The 19947-nt window shown below is 42.1% G+C and overlaps 2 protein-coding genes across 2 annotated transcripts in view; both read left to right on the forward strand.

The window, feature by feature from the left end:
* LOC132159554 (uncharacterized) overlaps positions 1-19947 on the forward strand; it is a 1375546-nt gene that overhangs the window by 69427 nt on the left and 1286172 nt on the right. The window lies entirely within an intron of this gene.
* Positions 98-12185, forward strand: LOC132159555 (NACHT, LRR and PYD domains-containing protein 3-like). Its single transcript, XM_059569100.1, has 9 exons — positions 98-398; positions 490-2329; positions 2439-2609; positions 8397-8567; positions 8648-8818; positions 9009-9179; positions 10120-10293; positions 11405-11567; positions 12055-12185. The coding sequence occupies exons 1-9, from the start codon at positions 161-163 to the stop codon at positions 12061-12063; spliced, it is 3108 nt and encodes a 1035-aa protein (XP_059425083.1). The 5' UTR covers positions 98-160; the 3' UTR covers positions 12064-12185.

The raw sequence follows: 19947 nt of genomic DNA on the forward strand, positions 1-19947 counted from the left end.
CCTGTTGATTATTGGATTTGATCCATACAAGATACTCTGTATCTCTGTGTGTTTGTATTCACCAGCACTTTACCTTGCTGATAGTTTATTCTGTCAGTGCTGGGAAACTTCACGAGTGTAATTTGTAGTACACATAAATTGTTTATTTTAAACATTTTAAATGTATAGGTATAGGACTTATTTTTGCTTGCTTCGTTTTCAGGATCTTGAGATCAAAATAATTGTGTTTATTAAAAAGGAGCTGGAAAAGTTTAAGAAAATATTAAAAGGAGAGAGAACACAGTACTTTGTGCAGGACTTCACAGAGGAAATGCGTGATATCAAAGAAGCAGCTCTTGATATGACACTCTTCTTTCTGAATGATATGAAGCAATATGAGGCTGCAGATGCTCTACAAGGTAAGAGTTTCATAGGCATAACAATCTGTCAGTCACTCTTAAATAAATTTAAAATTATGCATATCTTTTTTTTTCTTTTTTTTTTTGTTAGATGAGCTGGTCCTCGTTCAACAGCAACCACTAAAATCAAACCTGAAGAAGAAATATCAATGTGTATCTGAAGGAATTGCAAAGCATGGTGACTCCAAGCTTCTGAAGAACATCTACACAGATCTCTGTATGACTCTGATTGTTAGTAAACAAGTTAATACCCAAAATGAAGTAAGACAAGTTCAGGCTGCTGATAGACGACATGAATCACGAGAGATTCCAGTTGAATGCAAAAATTTGTTTGAAGCACCTGAACAAGACAAGGAGATTAGAACTGTACTGACAAAAGGAGTTGCTGGCATCGGAAAATCCATCTCTGTGCAAAAGTTTATTCTGGATTGGGCTGACGGTAAAGAAAATCAGGATATTACTTTTATATTTCCTCTTGCATTTAGAGAGATGAACTTAAAGGAGAAAGAAACACAAAGCTTGACAAGTCTTTTACATCAGTTTTTCCCAGAGATAAAAGGACTAAACCTTGCAAGAAATGATAAATTTAAATTACTGTTCATCCTTGATGGTTTGGATGAAAGTCGTCTTCCTCTAAACTTTGAGGGCAATGAGACTTGTCGTGATGTAACATCACAAGTCTCTCTGGATGTTCTCCTGACAAACCTGATCAAGGGAAATCTGCTTCCTTCTGCTCTCATCTGGATCACCACCAGACCAGCGGCTTCCATTAAAATTCCTCCTGACTGTGTTGATCGCGTGACAGTAGTACAAGGATTCAATGATGCACAGAAGGAGGAGTACTTCAGAAAAAGATTCACAGATGCGGATCTGGCAAATGAAATTATTGATAATGTTAAATATTACAAGACTCTTTTTATCATGTGCCACATCCCAGTCTTCTGTTGGATTACAGCTACTGTTCACCACAATATTTTGCAGGAGAAAATAAATAATGATGTGAAAAACGATCAGGCTGATGACGCCTCCAAAACACTACAGGAATCAAACACTGTAGACACTCCTAAGACTCTGACACAAATGTACACACACTTTCTCCGCTTTCAGATCCTGCAGAGCAGACGAAAGTATGATGGACAATTCACACCAAATGTTTCCCGGGATAAAGACACCATTCTTTCACTGGGGAAACTGGCATTTCACCATTTGCAAATAAACAATCTGCTCTTTTATGATTCAGACCTGGAAGCCTGTGGTATTGATGTCTCTAAAGCATCAGTGTATTCAGGCATGTGTACCCAGATCTTTAAGGAGGAAACAGGGACCATTCTTGGTACCACTTTCTCCTTTGTTCACATGAGCATTCAAGAGTTTATTGCAGCCCTTTATGCACATCTGTTTCTAGACATCTGCAAGAAAAGTGTGTTTAATCAACATGAATCTACAGAACAAGAAAACAAAAATGAAATCATGCTTGATTTGCTCAAGACTGCAGTGGACAAGGCACTTGAGAGTGAAACTGGACACCTGGATCTTTTCCTTCGCTTTCTTCTTGGTCTTTCACTCCAGACCAATCGTCCTCTCTTACGAGGTCTGTTGACAGAGCAAGAGAGCAACAATGAGAACTACGAGGAGATAGTTCAGTACATCAAGCATAAATTAGAAGATAATCTGTCTCCAGAGAGATCCATCAATCTGTTCTACTGTCTGAATGAACTGAATGATCAAACTCTGGTGAAAGAGATTAAGACTCAACTTCGAGAAGGAAGTCTCTCATCTGCTGATCTTTCTCCTGCTCAGTGGTCTGCTGTGGCCTTCGTTTTGTTGACATCAGAGGAAGAGATGGAGGAGTTTGACCTTCACAAATTCAAGAAATCAGACAAGAGTCTCTTTAGGCTACTGGAAGTTGTGAAAATCTCCAAAAGAGCTCTGTAAGTAATATGTCATGTTTTTTTTCTTCTTAATCATTAATTTATATTGGGTGAAATGATATTTTTACTCAGTACTCAGGATACTTTGTATTGTTTTTTTTCCCTCTAGGTTAAATGATTGTAATTTAACAGATGAGAGCTGTTCTAATTTGGCTAAAGCTTTTGGATCAGATAACAATCTGATAGAGCTGAATTTGAGCAATAATAATCTACAGGATTCGGGAGTAAAGCAGCTCTGCACTGGACTGGAGAATATTACGTGTAAATTGGAGATACTGAAGTAAGTTGTGACAACAGACAAAAGATAATCTTTAACAATTGTGCATAAACAATGTATTGTCACGTTCGGTGATACAAGAAACGAGGAGAGATCCAAGTGCAGGTATGATGTTTTATTGAGGGCAATTCCAAAACGGTAAACAGTCCAGGCAGGGTCAAAACCAGAGTATCCAAACAACATGAAACAGAACAGAACACACGGAAAAGGCAAGACTACGGATATCATCAGACATAGACAAGGACTCCGTGACAAGGACTCAGACAGACCGGGTATAAATACACAAAAGGATAATGGGGAAACTGGAGACAGGTGGGGAACAATCAATTAACTCAAACAAGGAGGAAGGTGACCAAATAAGGGAACAGGAAGTGATAAGGTGACAGGCACCGTGGAAAAGGAGGACACCTAGTGGAAACCCAGGGAACACAACCCAGACACTGTGACAGTACGCCCGCTCCGAGACAGAAACAAAACAGAGACCAGGAGGGAGGCGGACAGGTGGAGGCTCAGGGGGAGGGACGGAGGGCCAGAAAAGAAAAACATGGGGAACAGGCACCAGAATGTAAACACAAAACAGGAAGACCAGGAGGGAGGAGGACCGGAGGAGGTTCAGGGGGAGGAACGGAGGGCCAGACTAACAGAGGGGAACAGGGACAGAAGTGAACACATAAAACAAAAACAACATGAAGCCCCCCCCAGGGTGGAGCGGAAGCCCACCACAACCGTGTGGTCGATGCCAGAGTCCGCGTGGTAGATGCCGGAGTCCAACAGGGCGGAGCAGCAGACCATCCAGTGACTTGACTTGACTCTGAAAGTTCAACGGTGACTAGCCCTGACTCTGGAAGGCCATCGGTGACTGGTCCTGACTCTGGAAGGCCATCGGTGACTGGTCCTGACTCTGGAAGGTCAGCGGTGACTGGCTCTGACTCTGGAAGGTCAGCGGTGACTGGCCCTGACTCTGGAGGGTCCACGAACACCTGACTCGACTCTGGAGGGTCCACGAACACCTGACTCGACTCTGGAGGGTCAACTGGAACCTGACTTGACTCTGGAGGGTCAACTGGAACCTGAATCGACTCTGGAGGGTCAACTGGAACCTGACTCGACCATGGAGGGTCAACTGGAACCTGACTCGACCATGGAGGGTCAACTGGAACCTGACTCGACCATGGAGGGTCAACTGGAACCTGACTCGACCATGGAGGGTCAACTGGAACCTGACTCGACCATGGAGGGTCAACTGGAACCTGACTCGACTCTGCATTGGGCACCGCCTCGGGAACGGCATCGGGCACCGCCTCGGTCTCCGGAACGGCATCGGGCACCGCCTCAGCATCGGGCACCGCTTCGGCCTCTGGAACAGCATCGGGCACCGCCTCGGCCTCAGGAACAGCATCGGGCACCGCCTCGGCCTCCGGAGCAGCATCGGGCACCGCCTCGGCCTCCGGAGCAGCATCAGGCACCGCCTCGGGAACGTCCTCCTGGACGGCAGTGGCCCGCTCGTGAATGTCCTCCTGGATGGCAGTGGCCTGCTCGGGAGCGTCCTCCTGGACGGCAGCAGCCCGCTCGGGAACATTCTCCGGACCTTGAGGAACGGTAGACGCCTGTCTCCTCCTCCTCCGCCCTCTATGATGGCGAGTCGGTGGCACCTTGTCTGGAGACTCAGGCGTTGAGTGGGCCATCTTGTGCTGTGGCGCTGGGCTGGCGGACATCTTGTGCTGTGGCTCTAAGCTGCTGGCCATCTTGTGCTGTGGCACTGGGCTGGCGGCCATCTTGTGCTGTGGCTCTGGGCTGGCGGCCATTTTGTGCTGAGGCGCTGGCTCAGCAGCCATGACGTGAACCGTCTTGGGAACCTCTAGGATCCTTGATAACATCTCGAAGTACTCAAGAAAGGTGTCAGCGGCCATCTTGGGCGTTGGTGCTGAGCTGGCAGCCATCTTGCCCCGTGGTGCGGGGTTGGTGGCCATGCACCGCAGCGGCGCTGGTTTGGCGGCCATCTTGTGCTGTGGTGCTGGACCCGCGGTCATCATGGGCAGTGTCGCTGGCTTTCTCCTTCTGCCCTGGTGAGACGACGGCTCTGGTCCTTCCCACGTGAGCCCAGAATCAAAGGGGGGCCATGGTGGAGAGCGATGCTGGGCTACCTCTCGCCCACCTCCTCCTCGGTGCCCTCCCCTGGTCCCCCGAAACACGACCAGGCGGGTTCCCTCAAATTGATTGCCTCTCTGTCCCGCTCGGTGGCTGGGGAAAAAGCGTTAATCGACATACCGCTGAATCTCAAGGTGACGGAATCCTTCTGTCACGTTCGGTGATACAAGAAATGAGGAGAGATCCAAGTGCATGTATGATGTTATATTGAGGGCAATTCCAAAAGGGTAAACAGTCCAGGCAGGGTCAAAACCAGAGTATCCAAACAACATGAAACAGAACAGAACAGAACAGAACACACGGAAAAGGCAAGACTACGGATATCATCAGACATAGACAAGGACTCCGTGACAAGGACTCAGACAGACCGGGTATAAATACACAAAAGGATAATGGGGAAACTGGAGACAGGTGGGGAACAATCAATTAACTCAAACAAGGAGGAAGGTGACCAAATAAGGGAACAGGAAGTGATAAGGTGACAGGCACCGTGGAAAAGGAGGACACCTAGTGGAAACCCAGGGAACACAACCCAGACACTGTGACAGTACGCCCGCTCCGAGACAGAAACAAAACAGAGACCAGGAGGGAGGCGGACAGGTGGAGGCTCAGGGGGAGGGACGGAGGGCCAGAAAAGAAAAACATGGGGAACAGGCACCAGAATGTAAACACAAAACAGGAAGACCAGGAGGGAGGAGGACCGGAGGAGGTTCAGGGGGAGGGACGGAGGGCCAGACTAACAGAGGGGAACAGGGACAGAAGTGAACACATAAAACAAAAAACAACATGAAGCCCCCCCCAGGGTGGAGCGGAAGCCCACCACAACCGTTTGGTCAGAGCGGAAGCCCCCCAGGGTGGAGCAGAAGACCACCACGTCCTCGTGGTCAATGCCAGAGTCCTCCAGGGCGGAGCGGAAGACCACCACAACCGTGTAGTCAGGGAAAGCGCCCCCCAGGGTGGAGCAGAAGACCACCATGTCCGCGTGGTCAGAGCGGAAGCCCCCCAGGGCGGAGCAGAAGACCACCACGTCCGTGTGGTCAGAGCGGAAGGCCCCCAGGGCGGAGCAGAAGACCACCACGTCCGTGTGGTCAGAGCGGAGGGCCCCCAGGGCGGAGCAGAAGACCACCACGTCCTCGTGGTCAATGCCAGAGTCCGCGTGGTAGATGCCGGAGTCCAACAGGGCGGAGCAGCAGACCATCCAGTGACTTGACTCTGAAAGTTCAACGGTGACTAGCCCTGACTCTGGAAGGCCATCGGTGACTGGTCCTGACTCTGGAAGGCCATCGGTGACTGGTCCTGACTCTGGAAGGCCATCGGTGACTGGCCCTGACTCTGGAAGGTCAGCGGTGACTGGCCCTGACTCTGGAAGGTCAGCGGTGACTGGCCCTGACTCTGGAGGGTCCACGAACACCTGACTCGACTCTGGAGGGTCCACGAACCCCTGACTCGACTCTGGAGGGTCAACTGGAACCTGACTCGACTCTGGAGGGTCAACTGGAACCTGACTCGACCATGGAGGGTCAACTGGAACCTGACTCGACCATGGAGGGTCAACTGGAACCTGACTCGACCATGGAGGGTCAACTGGAACCTGACTCGACCATGGAGGGTCAACTGGAACCTGACTCGACCATGGAGGGTCAACTGGAACCACACTCGACCATGGAGGGTCAACTGGAACCTGACTCGACTCCGCATTGGGCACCGCCTCGGTCTCCGGAACGGCATCGGGCACCGCCTCAGCATCAGGCACCGCCTCGGTCTCCGGAACGGCATCGGGCACCGCCTCAGCATCAGGCACCGTCTCGGCCTCCGGAACAGCATCGGGCACCGCCTCGGCCTCAGGAACAGCATCGGGCACCGCCTCGGCCTCCGGAGCAGCATCGGGCACCGCCTCGGCCTCCGGAGCAGCATCAGGCACCGCCTCGGGAACGTCCTCCTGGATGGCAGTGGCCCGCTCGTGAATGTCCTCCTGGATGGCAGTGGCCCGCTCGGGAGCGTCCTCCTGGACGGCAGCAGCCCGCTCTGGAACATTCTCCGGACCTTGAGGAACGGTAGACGCCTGTCTCATCCTCCTCCGCCCTCTATGATGGCGAGTCGGTGGCACCTTGTCTGGAGACTCAGGCGTTGAGTGGGCCATCTTGTGCTGTGGCGCTGGGCTGGCGGACATCTTGTGCTGTGGCTCTAAGCTGCTGGCCATCTTGTGCTGTGGTGCTGGGCTGGCGGCCATTTTGTGCTGTGGCTCTGGGCTGGCGGCCATTTTGTGCTGTGGCGCTGGGCTGGCGGCCATCTTGTGCTGAGGCGCTGGCTCAGCAGCCATGACGTGAACCGTCTTGGGAACCTCTAGGATCCTTGATAACATCTCGAAGTACTCAAGAAAGGTGTCAGCGGCCATCTTGGGCGTTGGTGCTGAGCTGGCAGCCATCTTGCCCCGTGGTGCGGGGTTGGTGGTCATGCACCGCAGCGGCGCTGGGTTGGCGGCCATCTTGTGCTGTGGTGCTGGACCCGTGGTCATCATGGGCAGTGTCGCTGGCTTTCTCCTTCTGCCCTGGTGAGACGACGGCTCTGGTCCTTCCCACGTGAGCCCAGAATCAAAGGGGGGCCATGGTGGAGAGCGATGCTGGGCTACCTCTCGCCCACCTCCTCCTCGGCGCCCTCCCCTGGTCCCGCGAAACACGACCAGGCGGGTTCCCTCAAATTGATTGCCTCTCTCCCACTCGGTGGCTGGGGAAGAAGCGTTAATCGACATACCGCTGGATCTCAAGGTGACGGAATCCTTCTGTCACGTTCGGTGATACAAGAAACGAGGAGAGATCCAAGTGCAGGTATGATGTTATATTGAGGGCAATTCCAAAAGGGTAAACAGTCCAGGCAGGGTCAAAACCAGAGTATCCAAACAACATGAAACAGAACAGAACAGAACAGAACAGAACACACGGAAAAGGCAAGACTACGGATATCATCAGACATAGACAAGGACTCCGTGACAAGGACTCAGACAGACCGGGTATAAATACACAAAAGGATAATGGGGAAACTGGAGACAGGTGGGGAACAATCAATTAACTCAAACAAGGAGGAAGGTGACCAAATAAGGGAACAGGAAGTGATAAGGTGACAGACACCGTGGAAAAGGAGGAAACCTAGTGGAAACCCAGGGAACACAACCCAGACACTGTGACATATATTGTTATACAAATATATATATATATTCTAATGACTGTTGATTTTTTCACTGCCTGATCTCAGAAAAAGTTCAGAAACATGGGCAAAATGCTTCATTTACATATTTTATTTGATTGATATGGATGATAAATTATTATAATGTGTTCATGGTGGTGTTGATCACCACATGAATATTTGCCTGCTCTGTCTTTTTCTTTATTGTGGAAAACAAAATAAGACTTTTATTGAGAAAATAAAATAAGACCCAGAAAACATTACCCAACCATACTAGCTAAACATTAGCCAATCATAAGTCATGTGAGAGACAAGACACATGAGACATGAGAGCATTAAAGACAAGTGGATTGGAAAATTAGTGGCAGCAATATAGTTACTGTAATCAATAAACATTACAGCTGCACGAACACTACAGCAAAGTTTAGAATGTAAATACTTTGACAAGCTGTTTATTTCCAGGCTAAGTAACTGTGCACTAACAGAGGAAAGCTGTTCAGCTCTTGCTTCAGTTCTCAGTTCACACTCCAGCAGTCTGAGGGATCTTGATCTGAGCAATAATAATCTGAAGGATTCAGGCATAAAGCTGCTCTCTGATGGACTGAAAGAGAACTGTAAACTGAAGAATCTCAGGTGAGTTGATATAGTCTTGTAAAGTAAAAAAATGAAAAGTTAAATTAATAAAAAAAAATCATACATTTTTATTCCTGTAGACTCTCAAACTGCAGTGTCACAGAAGAAGGTTATAAAGCTGTGGCTTCAGCTCTGAGATCAAACCTTTCACACCTGATAGAGCTGGATCTCAGAGGAAATGATCCTGGACAATCAGGAGTGAAGGAGCTCAGTGATTTACTACAGGATCCAAACTGTAAACTAATACTGAGGTGAGAGAAATATTATTTCAGTAAAACAATCATTTAAAAAAAAAAAAAAAAAATCAAATTACATTACATTTAAAAAAAAGTTAATCAACATAGACCATTTCTCTCTCACACAACAATCCAATGCTGTTTTTCATCATACCATGTTCAGTAGAAAACTGAATTGAATCCTGCTTCATCTTCTCTTCTGCAGGTTTTTGAGTCCTGCTGCAGATGAAGCCTGTCTATATGTGACTGGAATTGTGGGTAAAAACCCGTTACTCCTGAGAGAACTGAATCTGAGTGAACATAAACTAGGAGACACACAAGTGAATCAGATCTCTGCTCTACTGCAGGATAAACACTGTAAACTCAACACACTGATGTGAGAATTTCATATGATTTAAAATGTTACATTAATTTTAACAGTGATGTTACTGTAGTTAATAATACTGTCTCCTTTTTTGTGTGTGTGAACACAGAACCAAAATAAGGTGATGTATTGAAATTAAACAAGCCCAGAGTTCAGTGGAAAAGAGTTTTACACAGCTGACTTAACAAGACAATAATTATTTCAGTTATCAAGCCAGTAATTACTTCAGTTATTGTAGAGGGAGAAAACAGATTGTAAAATTGCAGTAGTTTATTCTGTGAGATACTTTTACTTGTGATGCTGAATTCGGAGCTTTAGGAAACAAAATTATGATGAAAGTGAGCAGAAGTTTATTGAAAAATCTTAGTTGTTTCTTTCTTAATTTTCAGTTGGACTTCATCTGATCAGCAAAAAATTAAAAATTACAATACTAAAGCAAAAGCACTGCGAAATTACTGATTTAATTTTAAAAATTTGTGTCATTATGATAAAAACCATAAGATGGGGAGATTTCTTTATATCTTTAACTTATTCGTGAAGATTAAATGGCAATATAAATTACTAAATTAAATGGGTAAATAGAGAAAAAAGTAACTTGAAAGAGATAAAGAACAAGCATAAATGAAGTGCAACGTGTGTTTGCCCTCTTGAAGTGGCACACACACACATGTTTTTCTTTTTTTTGAAAAATGGGGACATGGGTTATGTCCTCATAAGTCACCCTCTTCTTGTAATACCTGTGTCATACCCATGTCATTATACAAAGTTGTGTCCTGATATGTCACAAAAACAAGAGCACACACACACACAGACACACACACAGACACACACACACACACACACACCACACACACACACCACACACACACACACACACACACACACACACCACACACACAATCCTTAAATTTAGTTTTTCATAGATCCATTGTCCTTCTCTCTCTGTCTTCAGTCTATGTGGATGCAGTATTACAGAGGAACAGTGTCACATTCTGACTTCAGCTCTGAAATTAAACCCATCACACTTGAGAGAACTGGACCTGAGTGGAAATAAAATAAAAAACACAGGAGTGAATCACTTATGTGACATACTGAAGGATTCACACTGTAACCTGGAGAAACTGAGGTCAGTAACTTTTACATACTGTACTGAAATGTATAAAATCACTTTAATTTAAACCAAAACAATTCATGAGTTCACAGAGTATTTGTGAAAAATAATTAAGATTTGTTCTGTGATCTGGTTCGAGTAATATCACACATTAGCACCTTTCACACAGTAATACCAGTAAATTGCCATAAAATAACCGGAATCACTTTACTGGTAAATTAAAAAATGCGCTGTTCACTGTTATTCCGTATTTGTATTCTCTCCTGTTCAAGATGAGTCGACAGAAAGCTTGTTTGTTTTCTATATATATTATGATTGCGCTGGCACCTGTCCCAAAAAGCATGCTTTATCTTGCACTCTCTGCACAAAATATTGGATATAGTGCACATTTATCTGGGTTTAACGTGCTTGAACTGTTTTATATCTTTAGATATTATTTTAGACAATTCGTGATGATTTGAGAAGGCTAAATTGATCAAACATAGGCTATGATCAACTCTCTGTGCTGGCCGCTTGTTACTTTAAAAACAAAACTTTTAGGCCTATTTAATGATCAAAAATTGCTCCAAACATACGAAACTGAACTATTTTAATAGCTGAAACAGTAGTAGGCAATATTGATGACCTGACTTTGTCCTGTGAATGCATTGCTCTCGGAGACAGTTAACAGTTAGTTATTTTATCATACGTCACTGAATCACTAAAAGTTCCCCTAAGATGACGGCAAATTTCTTCATCGGCCCGTAAAGGAGAAGCATTTTAATTTCACTGTCGCTCCAGTTGGATGACATTTCTTTTATTTTCGTAAACAGTGCTTTAATGCATCACATTGTTATGATTGGTCTTACGTCACCGCGTTCTGAACTCATATGTGTTCATAGCGGTAATTTTCCTTCTGCGTTCACACACAGCAGAATTCCGGCAATTTACTGGTAATGTTACAACTTCTTAAACCAGTAAATTTTCGGAACGATTTTACCGGTATTTTTTAAAAGATCCTGTTCACACATGAAGAGATCATGTGTGAACAGGATCTTTTAAAAAATACCGGTAAAATCGTTCCAGCAATTTACTGGTCATTTTCCAGAAAGTTGTGTGAAAGGGCTTATTGTCTGTTTCTTTCTAGTCTGAATGACTGTGGCATTACAGATGTTGCTTGTCTGGCTCAATCTTTGACAAACACGAAAGCACTGCAGTTTTTAAAAGAGCTTGATCTGAGGAACAATAACATAGGAGTCTCAAAGGAGCAACTCAGAGATGTGCTACGAGACTCAAACTGTAAACTTGAGGTGAGTAAATGACCCTTGTGGTATAAAAGAGAGCTTTATTATTTACCACTGATATGTGGAACTCTTGAAACTCATTTAGCTTTATTGAAACTAAGGGTTTGGGTCAGAGCAAACCAGTTAAATAGATGTAGATAGATCATAAGGGAAAAAAAATCAGTGCAGATTCCTGCTTCAGCTCAGAGCATCACATGATCACTGTCTTGTTGGTGAGATGTGTCTAAACTGTACTTCATAAATGAAAACCCGTTAAAACCCACAGCTATTAGGAAATCAGTGTTTATACACACATAATTTATTTTAGAGCAAATAGAAACAGCTTCAAATTGCATTATTTTAACAAAAACAATGTGAAGTTTATTATACTATGTTACCATTTAAAATAATTATTAATGCATACAGCTGGAACCGTACATGTACATGTGGATTAAACTGAATGACGAATGTTTGTTTAGTGTTCATATAAATGATCATTTTGTTTTATTTACAGGTGAACTAGAGGAAGATGTGAATTTGCAGAAAAAAAAGCACTGAATGTCTTCAGTAATAGACCTGATAATCATAATGATTCTGAGACTAAACTAATCCATAATGAACTAATTAAAATATTGCAAATCATAATTGTGATAGTCAAATTGAGATCTCAAATATATCAAATGCAACTCAAAAGTGTAGGTCTAAAATGCTTTTAATGTGAAACTAGCCACAGCTAGACTTTCTTCTCAAACCTTATAAACAGTAACTTAAATAACACTCGTACTCTTTTTGCCACAGTTGATAGACTGACAAACCCACCCAAGTCAGATTCCCAGTGAAATGCTCTCAGACACATCCTCAAGTAATGCAGAGGTCAGACAGATTAGGCCACAATATCAAAAAGATACTATGTCTATTTTTGAAGCAATTGATAGCAAAAGTCTGGAAGACATAGTGCAGCACCTAAAATCGTCAACCTGCTGTCTTGACACACTTCCCACATCTTTTTTCAAAAGTGTGCTTAACTGCTTAGAAGCAGATCTTAGAAGTCGTGAAAACCTCACTTCTTTGTGGGACATTTCCAAACTCTTTAAAAACTGCAGTTGTTAAGCCCCTTCTGAAAAAGAGGAATCTTGATATCAACATTTTGAGCAATTTTAGACCAATATCTAATCTTCCTTTTATAGGCAAAAAGATAGAAAAGGTAGTTTTTAATCAGCTGAACAAATACTTAAACTCAAATGGATACCTGGATTATTTTCAATCTGGTTTTCGACCACATCACAGCACAGAGACAGCACTCATTAAGATAATAAATGATATTCGCTTAAATTGTGACTCTGGCAAAATATCGGTGCTGGTATTGCTAGATCTCAGTGCTGCATTTGACACTATCGATCATAACATACTTTTACAGAGACTGGAAAAGTGGGTGGGGCTTTCTGGGATTGTACTCAAATGGTTCAGGTCATACTTAGAAGGGAGAGGTTATTATGTGAGTCTAGGAGAGCATAAGTCTAAGTGGACATCCATGATATGCAGAGTCCCACAAGGGTCAATTCTTGCACCGCTCTTGTTTAGCCTGTATATGCTCCAACTAAGTCAAATAATGAGAAAGAACCAAATTGCACAGCTATGCTGATACCCAGATTTACCTAGCCTTATCTCCAGATGACTACAGCCCCATTGACTCCCTCTGCCAATGCATTGATGAAATTAATAGTTGGATGTGCCAGAACTTTCTTCAGTTAAACAAGGAAAAAACTGAAGTCATTGCATTTGGAAACAAAGATGAAGTGTTCAAGGTGAATGCATACCTTAACTCTAGGGGTCAAACAACTAAAAATCAAGTCAGGAATCTTGGTGTGATTCTGGAGACAGACCTTAGTTTCAGTAGTCATGTCAAAGCAGTAACTAAATCAGCATACTATCATTTAAAAACCATTAAAAAAAAAACTGTTTAGCTGATTGCACTATATTTTCACTGTTTTTTTATGTAAAATCATTTTCTAATGTTTTTTTTAATTCATTTTAAATAAGTACATTATTTAAATAATTTTTAAATTTTTAAAATTGCTTGTTTTATTCTTGTTATTATTTTTCTTCATTATTATTTTACTTTCTTTTATGTAAAGCACTTTGAATTACCATTGTGTACGAAATGTGCTATATAAATAAACTTGCCTTGCCTTGCCTTGCCTTGAAATGGAAAGCATTGTGGGCTGCATATATAGATTCAAATCATTATCATCAATGTTATTTGTTTGTTTATGCTATTGTACCGGTGTATATTTTTCCATTATATCTGTCTTATATATATATATATATATATATATATATATATATATATATATATATATATATGATTAACTAAGCTTCAGTGTTTCTAGTCTTCCATGTTTCAAGTTGCTTTCTCTTGCATTGGTCCAGGTAGTTTAATGTTTTTTGATTGATGATTGCAATCTTCTCTTTTGCTATATTGTGTGACTCTACAATTTTCATAGTCATGAAAATAAAGAAAACTCTTTGAATGAGAAGGTGTGTCCAAACTTTTGGTCTGTACTGTATGTACATGTGTCTCATTTCGGAGGCTGCGTCCTCCGGAGGTCGCATTTGAAGGCTGCATACGTCATCGGGGAAGTCTCATATAAGAAAAGTAATCGTTGAATTGCAAAGTAAAAAATAAACTATAGCATTTTAAAAAAAAATTAAGCATTTTATTAACCCTTGTGCATTGTTCAAATTCACTACCCTTTCGTTATGTTAGGGATGAAAACATCTACTCAATTAAACTGCTGTAAAAATGTGTGGTTTTTTTTTTTTTTTGCACAAATCTGTTAATTAACTTCAGTCCTGATCAAAACTACCAAATGTTTTTAAATAATCCAAGATTTTAACTCTTTATTGCCAAGTTCATAAATGATGTCACTGATTTGGGGGAAAAACACACACAAAATTACTTATTTTCAATATAAAAGTAATTGTGGCTGGATTTTTTAAAAACTTTTTATAACAGTCTTGGGCATGTCAAAGATTAGTAGCAACATTGGCTATGATGCATTTTTAGTTTTTGTGCAGCATTAGATTTAAACTTTTAAAGTTTCGGCTTGGTGTTCATCTTCAGTTCTCTTTTCACAGCAGTTCAGTCAGTGTACTGTTTGAGTACATGAATTGAGGGCTTCAGACGAAGAACCATATAAGTCCATATTTTCAATTTTTGAATAATAATTTTTTTTTTAATTTGGACTCTGAATATTATATTACTTTTTTTTTTTAATTGAAGATAGACAACAAAAGCTTCCCAATTCTAATGAGATAGGATTTTTTAGTATCAATCTTAAAAATAAAAAGTTAGAGTAATTTACATTTCTGGAATGTGGAAGAACAGTATATGTCCAGTTAATGTGGAATAACAGTATAAGTCCAATTAATCATATCAATTTAAACCACTGGAGATTTAATTCTTTTATCTTAGTTTTAATACAGTAACAGAACCTTAAAGAAAATATTAAGCATTTATTTCTTTCAATTTCTTTTATTTTTTGCCAACGTAAATCACAGAACAAAAACGCGGACAATACGGTACGAACAATGAACAATACATAGGCCTACTTATAGTACAGAAAATAAACGTCAGTACAAACAAACCGTACATACTTACAATAAACAATACATACAAACAATAAACAGTAATAATGGTAAACAATACATATTTACAATACAGACATACATCATCTTCATTCCATGCTGGTTCCATATGCTAGTTTACCATATATGTCTTCCTTTTTTTGGTTCTAAATAAAATAAAATAAATACCTATATATTACTATTATACAACATAAGATAAGGCATACAAGATAAGCTACAGCTACTTTTATGATTCATTTCACACAATATACACAATATATCCCACCTTTCCCTGCACATGACCTACACATACCAGGCTACTCTTCACATTCTAGTGTCCCATAAAATGCTTGGGCCTCCGCTGGCATCTAGGCTAGCATTTTCATAAGGTCACGGTGCTTCTCCTTCTTGATGGGCAGAGGGTCCTCGTAAGCAAGAACATACGTGGTGGAAAACAAGGGAGCTGGAGGTGGTTGATTCTTCCTCTGTTTGGTGATCAGCTAATCACCAAACCATCGCTGGGGGTGTGGAGTGTGGACACCTTACGCCTCTTGTCCAGCGTGGCAAATGAACGGTCACAGGGAAGGAAGGAGTGACCAGACACCATGAACTTCTGCTCTATCTGACTGAAGTACCCTCTAGATACGAGTAGGGCCATGAGGTTTAGGACTCGCCAGTTGTTGTTCTGCCCACAGCATCGGTCACTATAGATGATGAGCTTCCGTTCCTTTGCCTGGACTAGGGGAGCGAAAGATGTTTCTGCCCACTTCAAAAGACAGCTTGCCACCTCGATGGAACCTCTGCGAGCGATGCCCTCATGCCAGAGGCACATTGTAGGAGGTTTGTCAATGCCCATCTCCTGGATACAGAGGTTGTAGTTGGCCAGCTGCCGTTGATAGTACACGTTGGAGTGTGTCAGGTTTGGCGTGAACACTACCCCCTGCATGTCAATGCAAATGACATGGCAGTCATCATTGGTTTTGGCCAACTCTGTGTCAGCCTGCAACTGGGTGTACGCTTTTTCGGCTTTCCGGTGGTGAAGCTCACTCTCGGCTGCGATCTTCAACCTTTCTCCATCTGTTGTAGCAGCTACTAATTTTGAGAACAGGGCGTCACATTTTGCACAAGTATCACTTCTTGGCTGCCCAAAACTGAGGTTTTGCTGCTTGAAGATGTCCCTATAGAGCCAGAACTTTGCAGTGGATGCTGGATTGTTTTCCTTGTATAGGCGGAACATGCGGAGCAGGTTTAAATCAGGGCTCAGGTACTCCCTCTCCACATCTCCCTTCATCCGTGAGTAGTGGTTCAGTTGGCGTGGGAAGCTCAGGATGTGCTCTCTTATCCCCTCTCTCTCTATAATAAACTGGTCTGTTTTGCACAATTGCATTGTTTCTGTGACAATAAAATTTAATATAATTGTAAACTTTTCTCTAAACTATAGGATTTTGTTTTTCACAAACAATCATTAAAGGGATACTTCAGGATTTAGCATTTAGCTTTGTATTAGTAGAAAACCAGTAGTATTTTTGAATTACCATGCTTTCCTCCCTCATATCCCCCTGAGATGAGAGATTTATGTATTTTTTGTCTGGAAAAAACCTCAGATGATGCAAAAATTGTCATTGTTTACATGCACACCTTTTGTTTCAATCTAACTGAATTCATTCTGATTGGTGAATCTAAATGTAATGTTTACATGAACGCTAAACATGTGATTGATTGATGTGTGCGTTTTAGCATTGCTAAGAAAATTCCCGCTCCTCCGTGAGAGACACGAGACCGGTGCGTCTCACAGGTGTTGCTCACCAGTAATCACGCCACCGGCCTCGCGCCGTTCTCCCGCGGCCCTCAGTCTCGTCCTGCTCGCCACAGTAAACACAGTGAATGGCAACTGTAGAACGCAAAAGCGAATCCCGGACATTTTGGCCGATCTCGAAATCCTGGGATCATACATTACATTTGCATAGCACTTTACCTCTGATATCGATCTCAAAGTGCAAGAATATGTTTCCTGACTGGGCAACAACAGTGAGCTGAATCCTAACCATTACAGTTTGTGCATGCTGGCGTTATAGGGTGGCAAGGCACCCGACGCCCTATAATGCCAGCGTCCAGTGCACCATTAGATCAGGCAATGTTGTAGGGCAACTGATGCTGACATTGGTGCAGCTTTAAAAACTAACAGGACGAGAGCATGAGGTCCTTCAAGATTTTTTTTTTTACCTTTTCTTATGTTTTCCTCTGAAGTCCTCTAATGGAGACCTGACTACCTGCTCTGTTCCCTCAGACTGACTGCCTAACTTTTCTTGAATAACCTTTTCAAAGATAAGTAACTTTAAATAAATATGTTATGGACAATGTATCTAATTAAAATCATGCATGTAATAAAAAGTTAACAAATGGAAAAAGCTGTATAAAACTTGCCTGTAGGCGACTGTTGGTCAGTTGAAAGACTGACATAAATGTGAGCTTACAAACAGCAAGTCTTTGGCCTCCTTGTTGCACATGGTACTTGAAGGTGTACTTCCTCTTTGTATTCTCAGTGTCGGGCCCACGTGGTCGTCTGCGACTCACCTTGTGCTAGAAGTAAAAAGACATATTGGGATGATCAGTGATCAGGCACATATGCAGTCTTAGTGAATTAAAGGCATACAGTAGTATTCAATTCACTGGTTATTTCATGGGCCTACATTGTAATGCATTGCATACTGTTGACATGATATGGTCATGAATTGCTTAAGTTAGCATACCTGCTCTAAACCAGAGAGAATGATAGCCTGCTGCCTCTCATAAGAGACAACATAAAACTCTGTGAAGAGCTGGAGTTTTCTTTGGTCTGTTAGGCTTGAACACTGCCTGGGACATGTCTCCTTGCACGCCTTTCCCTTAACAGATACAAAGTCACATTAGCGTTTTTTTGTTTTTTTGAGCTATAAAACACTAGAGCTATTAGCAGCTATTAAGGTTACTAGCTAGAATATATAACAGTTTACACAATCAATGCATTTTTTTTATTACCTTTTTTTATTTATTTTTATTATTTATTAAATAACAAGTAACAAACATAGCATAGCATACAATATTACAAAAACAAAGTGTTGCATTCAATGGTAACAGGGATCCAAAAATTATATCAAAATATTTTAAACACGTCAATGACTTTCTTTTTTTTTTTTTTTTTACCAATTTCAGTGAAGACATAAAGCAATCAAATTCTACTCTAAACATCTTAAAGATTGGTGATGAATTTACATATTTTTGTTTATGTATATAAAATTCTGCCAGCAGTCCTTATAACACAATCAATGAATGGTAAAAAAAAAAAAAAAAACATTCAAGCCTAACATTAGACGCAGCTGGGCTGCACCTAAAGCGTTTCGATTCATTTCTCCGTGGTTATAAGGAGTAACTTAGAGACATGTTTAAAACGTCCCCTGAATCCTAATTTTCTCAGCTTTCATATCGACCCATTCATGACTTGAGCCTTTAAACAGAGTGAGCTATATGAATGAACTGTAGTAGACGACGCCCAGTAGCCTACACGCCCCTCTGACTGTAACCGCTAACTTTATGTAGATACTTTGTATACGGTTTTTCACTCACCTCTTTTGCTGGACATTTTCCTCGTTTTTGCTCTCCTCTCCGGTTCACATATGGTTTCCCAGCATCCCTCAAAGACTTCCTTGCTCTGTCCTTCCATTCATTCATGTTCGCTCTCCTTTTTTTTTTTACCGACGTTTCGTCTATTAATGTCCGCAGCGGACATGAAAGCAACCGGCGTCTCCATTTTTCGTTAGTGGACATAAACGGTTTTTCCGCGTGAGACTATTTTAAAATTTTAAATTCAGAGTTTTGGTCGCGCGAACAGCCCCCAAAGTGATTCTGTATACAAAGTGGCACACATACATTGAAGTCACATTGTTATCTCAATTTTTGTTTTTTTGGACTTATACGGTTGTTCGTCGCATGTACTCAATTACTCCGGGATATTGGTTTGTTTGAAGTGTCAGCCACATTAAAAAAGTTACAGCTTAAGTCATTTGCGGATTAATGCGTATTGGAGACGCGAACCGTTTAAAATGATTCAGTTCGATTTGGTGAACTGGTTCAAAAAGATCCGGTTACATCGAATGATTCGTTTGCGAACCGGATATGACAAACTGCTTTGTTTTGAACTGTCTTACAACAAACACGGAAGAGAAGACAATGCTGAATAAAGTCGTAGTTTTCGCTATTTTTGGACCGAAATGTATTTTCGATGCTTCAAAAAATTCTAACTGACACTCTGATGTCACATAGACTACTTTGATGATGTTTTTCTTACCTTTCTGGACATGGACAGTATATTGTACACACAGTTTCAATAGAGGGACTGAGAGCTCTCGGAGTAAATCTAAAATATCTTAAACTGTGTTCCAAATATAAACGGAGGTCTTACGGGTTTGGAACAACATGAGGGAAATATATTAATGACATAAATTAGCAAATTGGGCGAACTAACCCTTTAATTTATTAACCCTTGTGGATTGTTCAAATTCACTACCCTTTCGAGTTGTTCGGGATGAAAACATCCACTCAATTAAACTGCTGTAAAAATGTATCAGATTCATAATTTTTTTCTATTTTTTTTGTATAAATCTGTTAATCAACCTCAGTCCTGATCAAAACTACCAAATGTTTTTAAAAAAATCCAAGATTTTAACTCTTTAATTGCCAAGTTCATAAATGATGTCACTGATTTGGGGGAAAAAACTCACAAAATCACTTGTTTTCAATATAA

The sequence above is a fragment of the Carassius carassius genome, chromosome 16 (assembly GCF_963082965.1).
Source record: "Carassius carassius chromosome 16, fCarCar2.1, whole genome shotgun sequence".
NCBI classification, from domain to species: domain Eukaryota; kingdom Metazoa; phylum Chordata; class Actinopteri; order Cypriniformes; family Cyprinidae; genus Carassius; species Carassius carassius.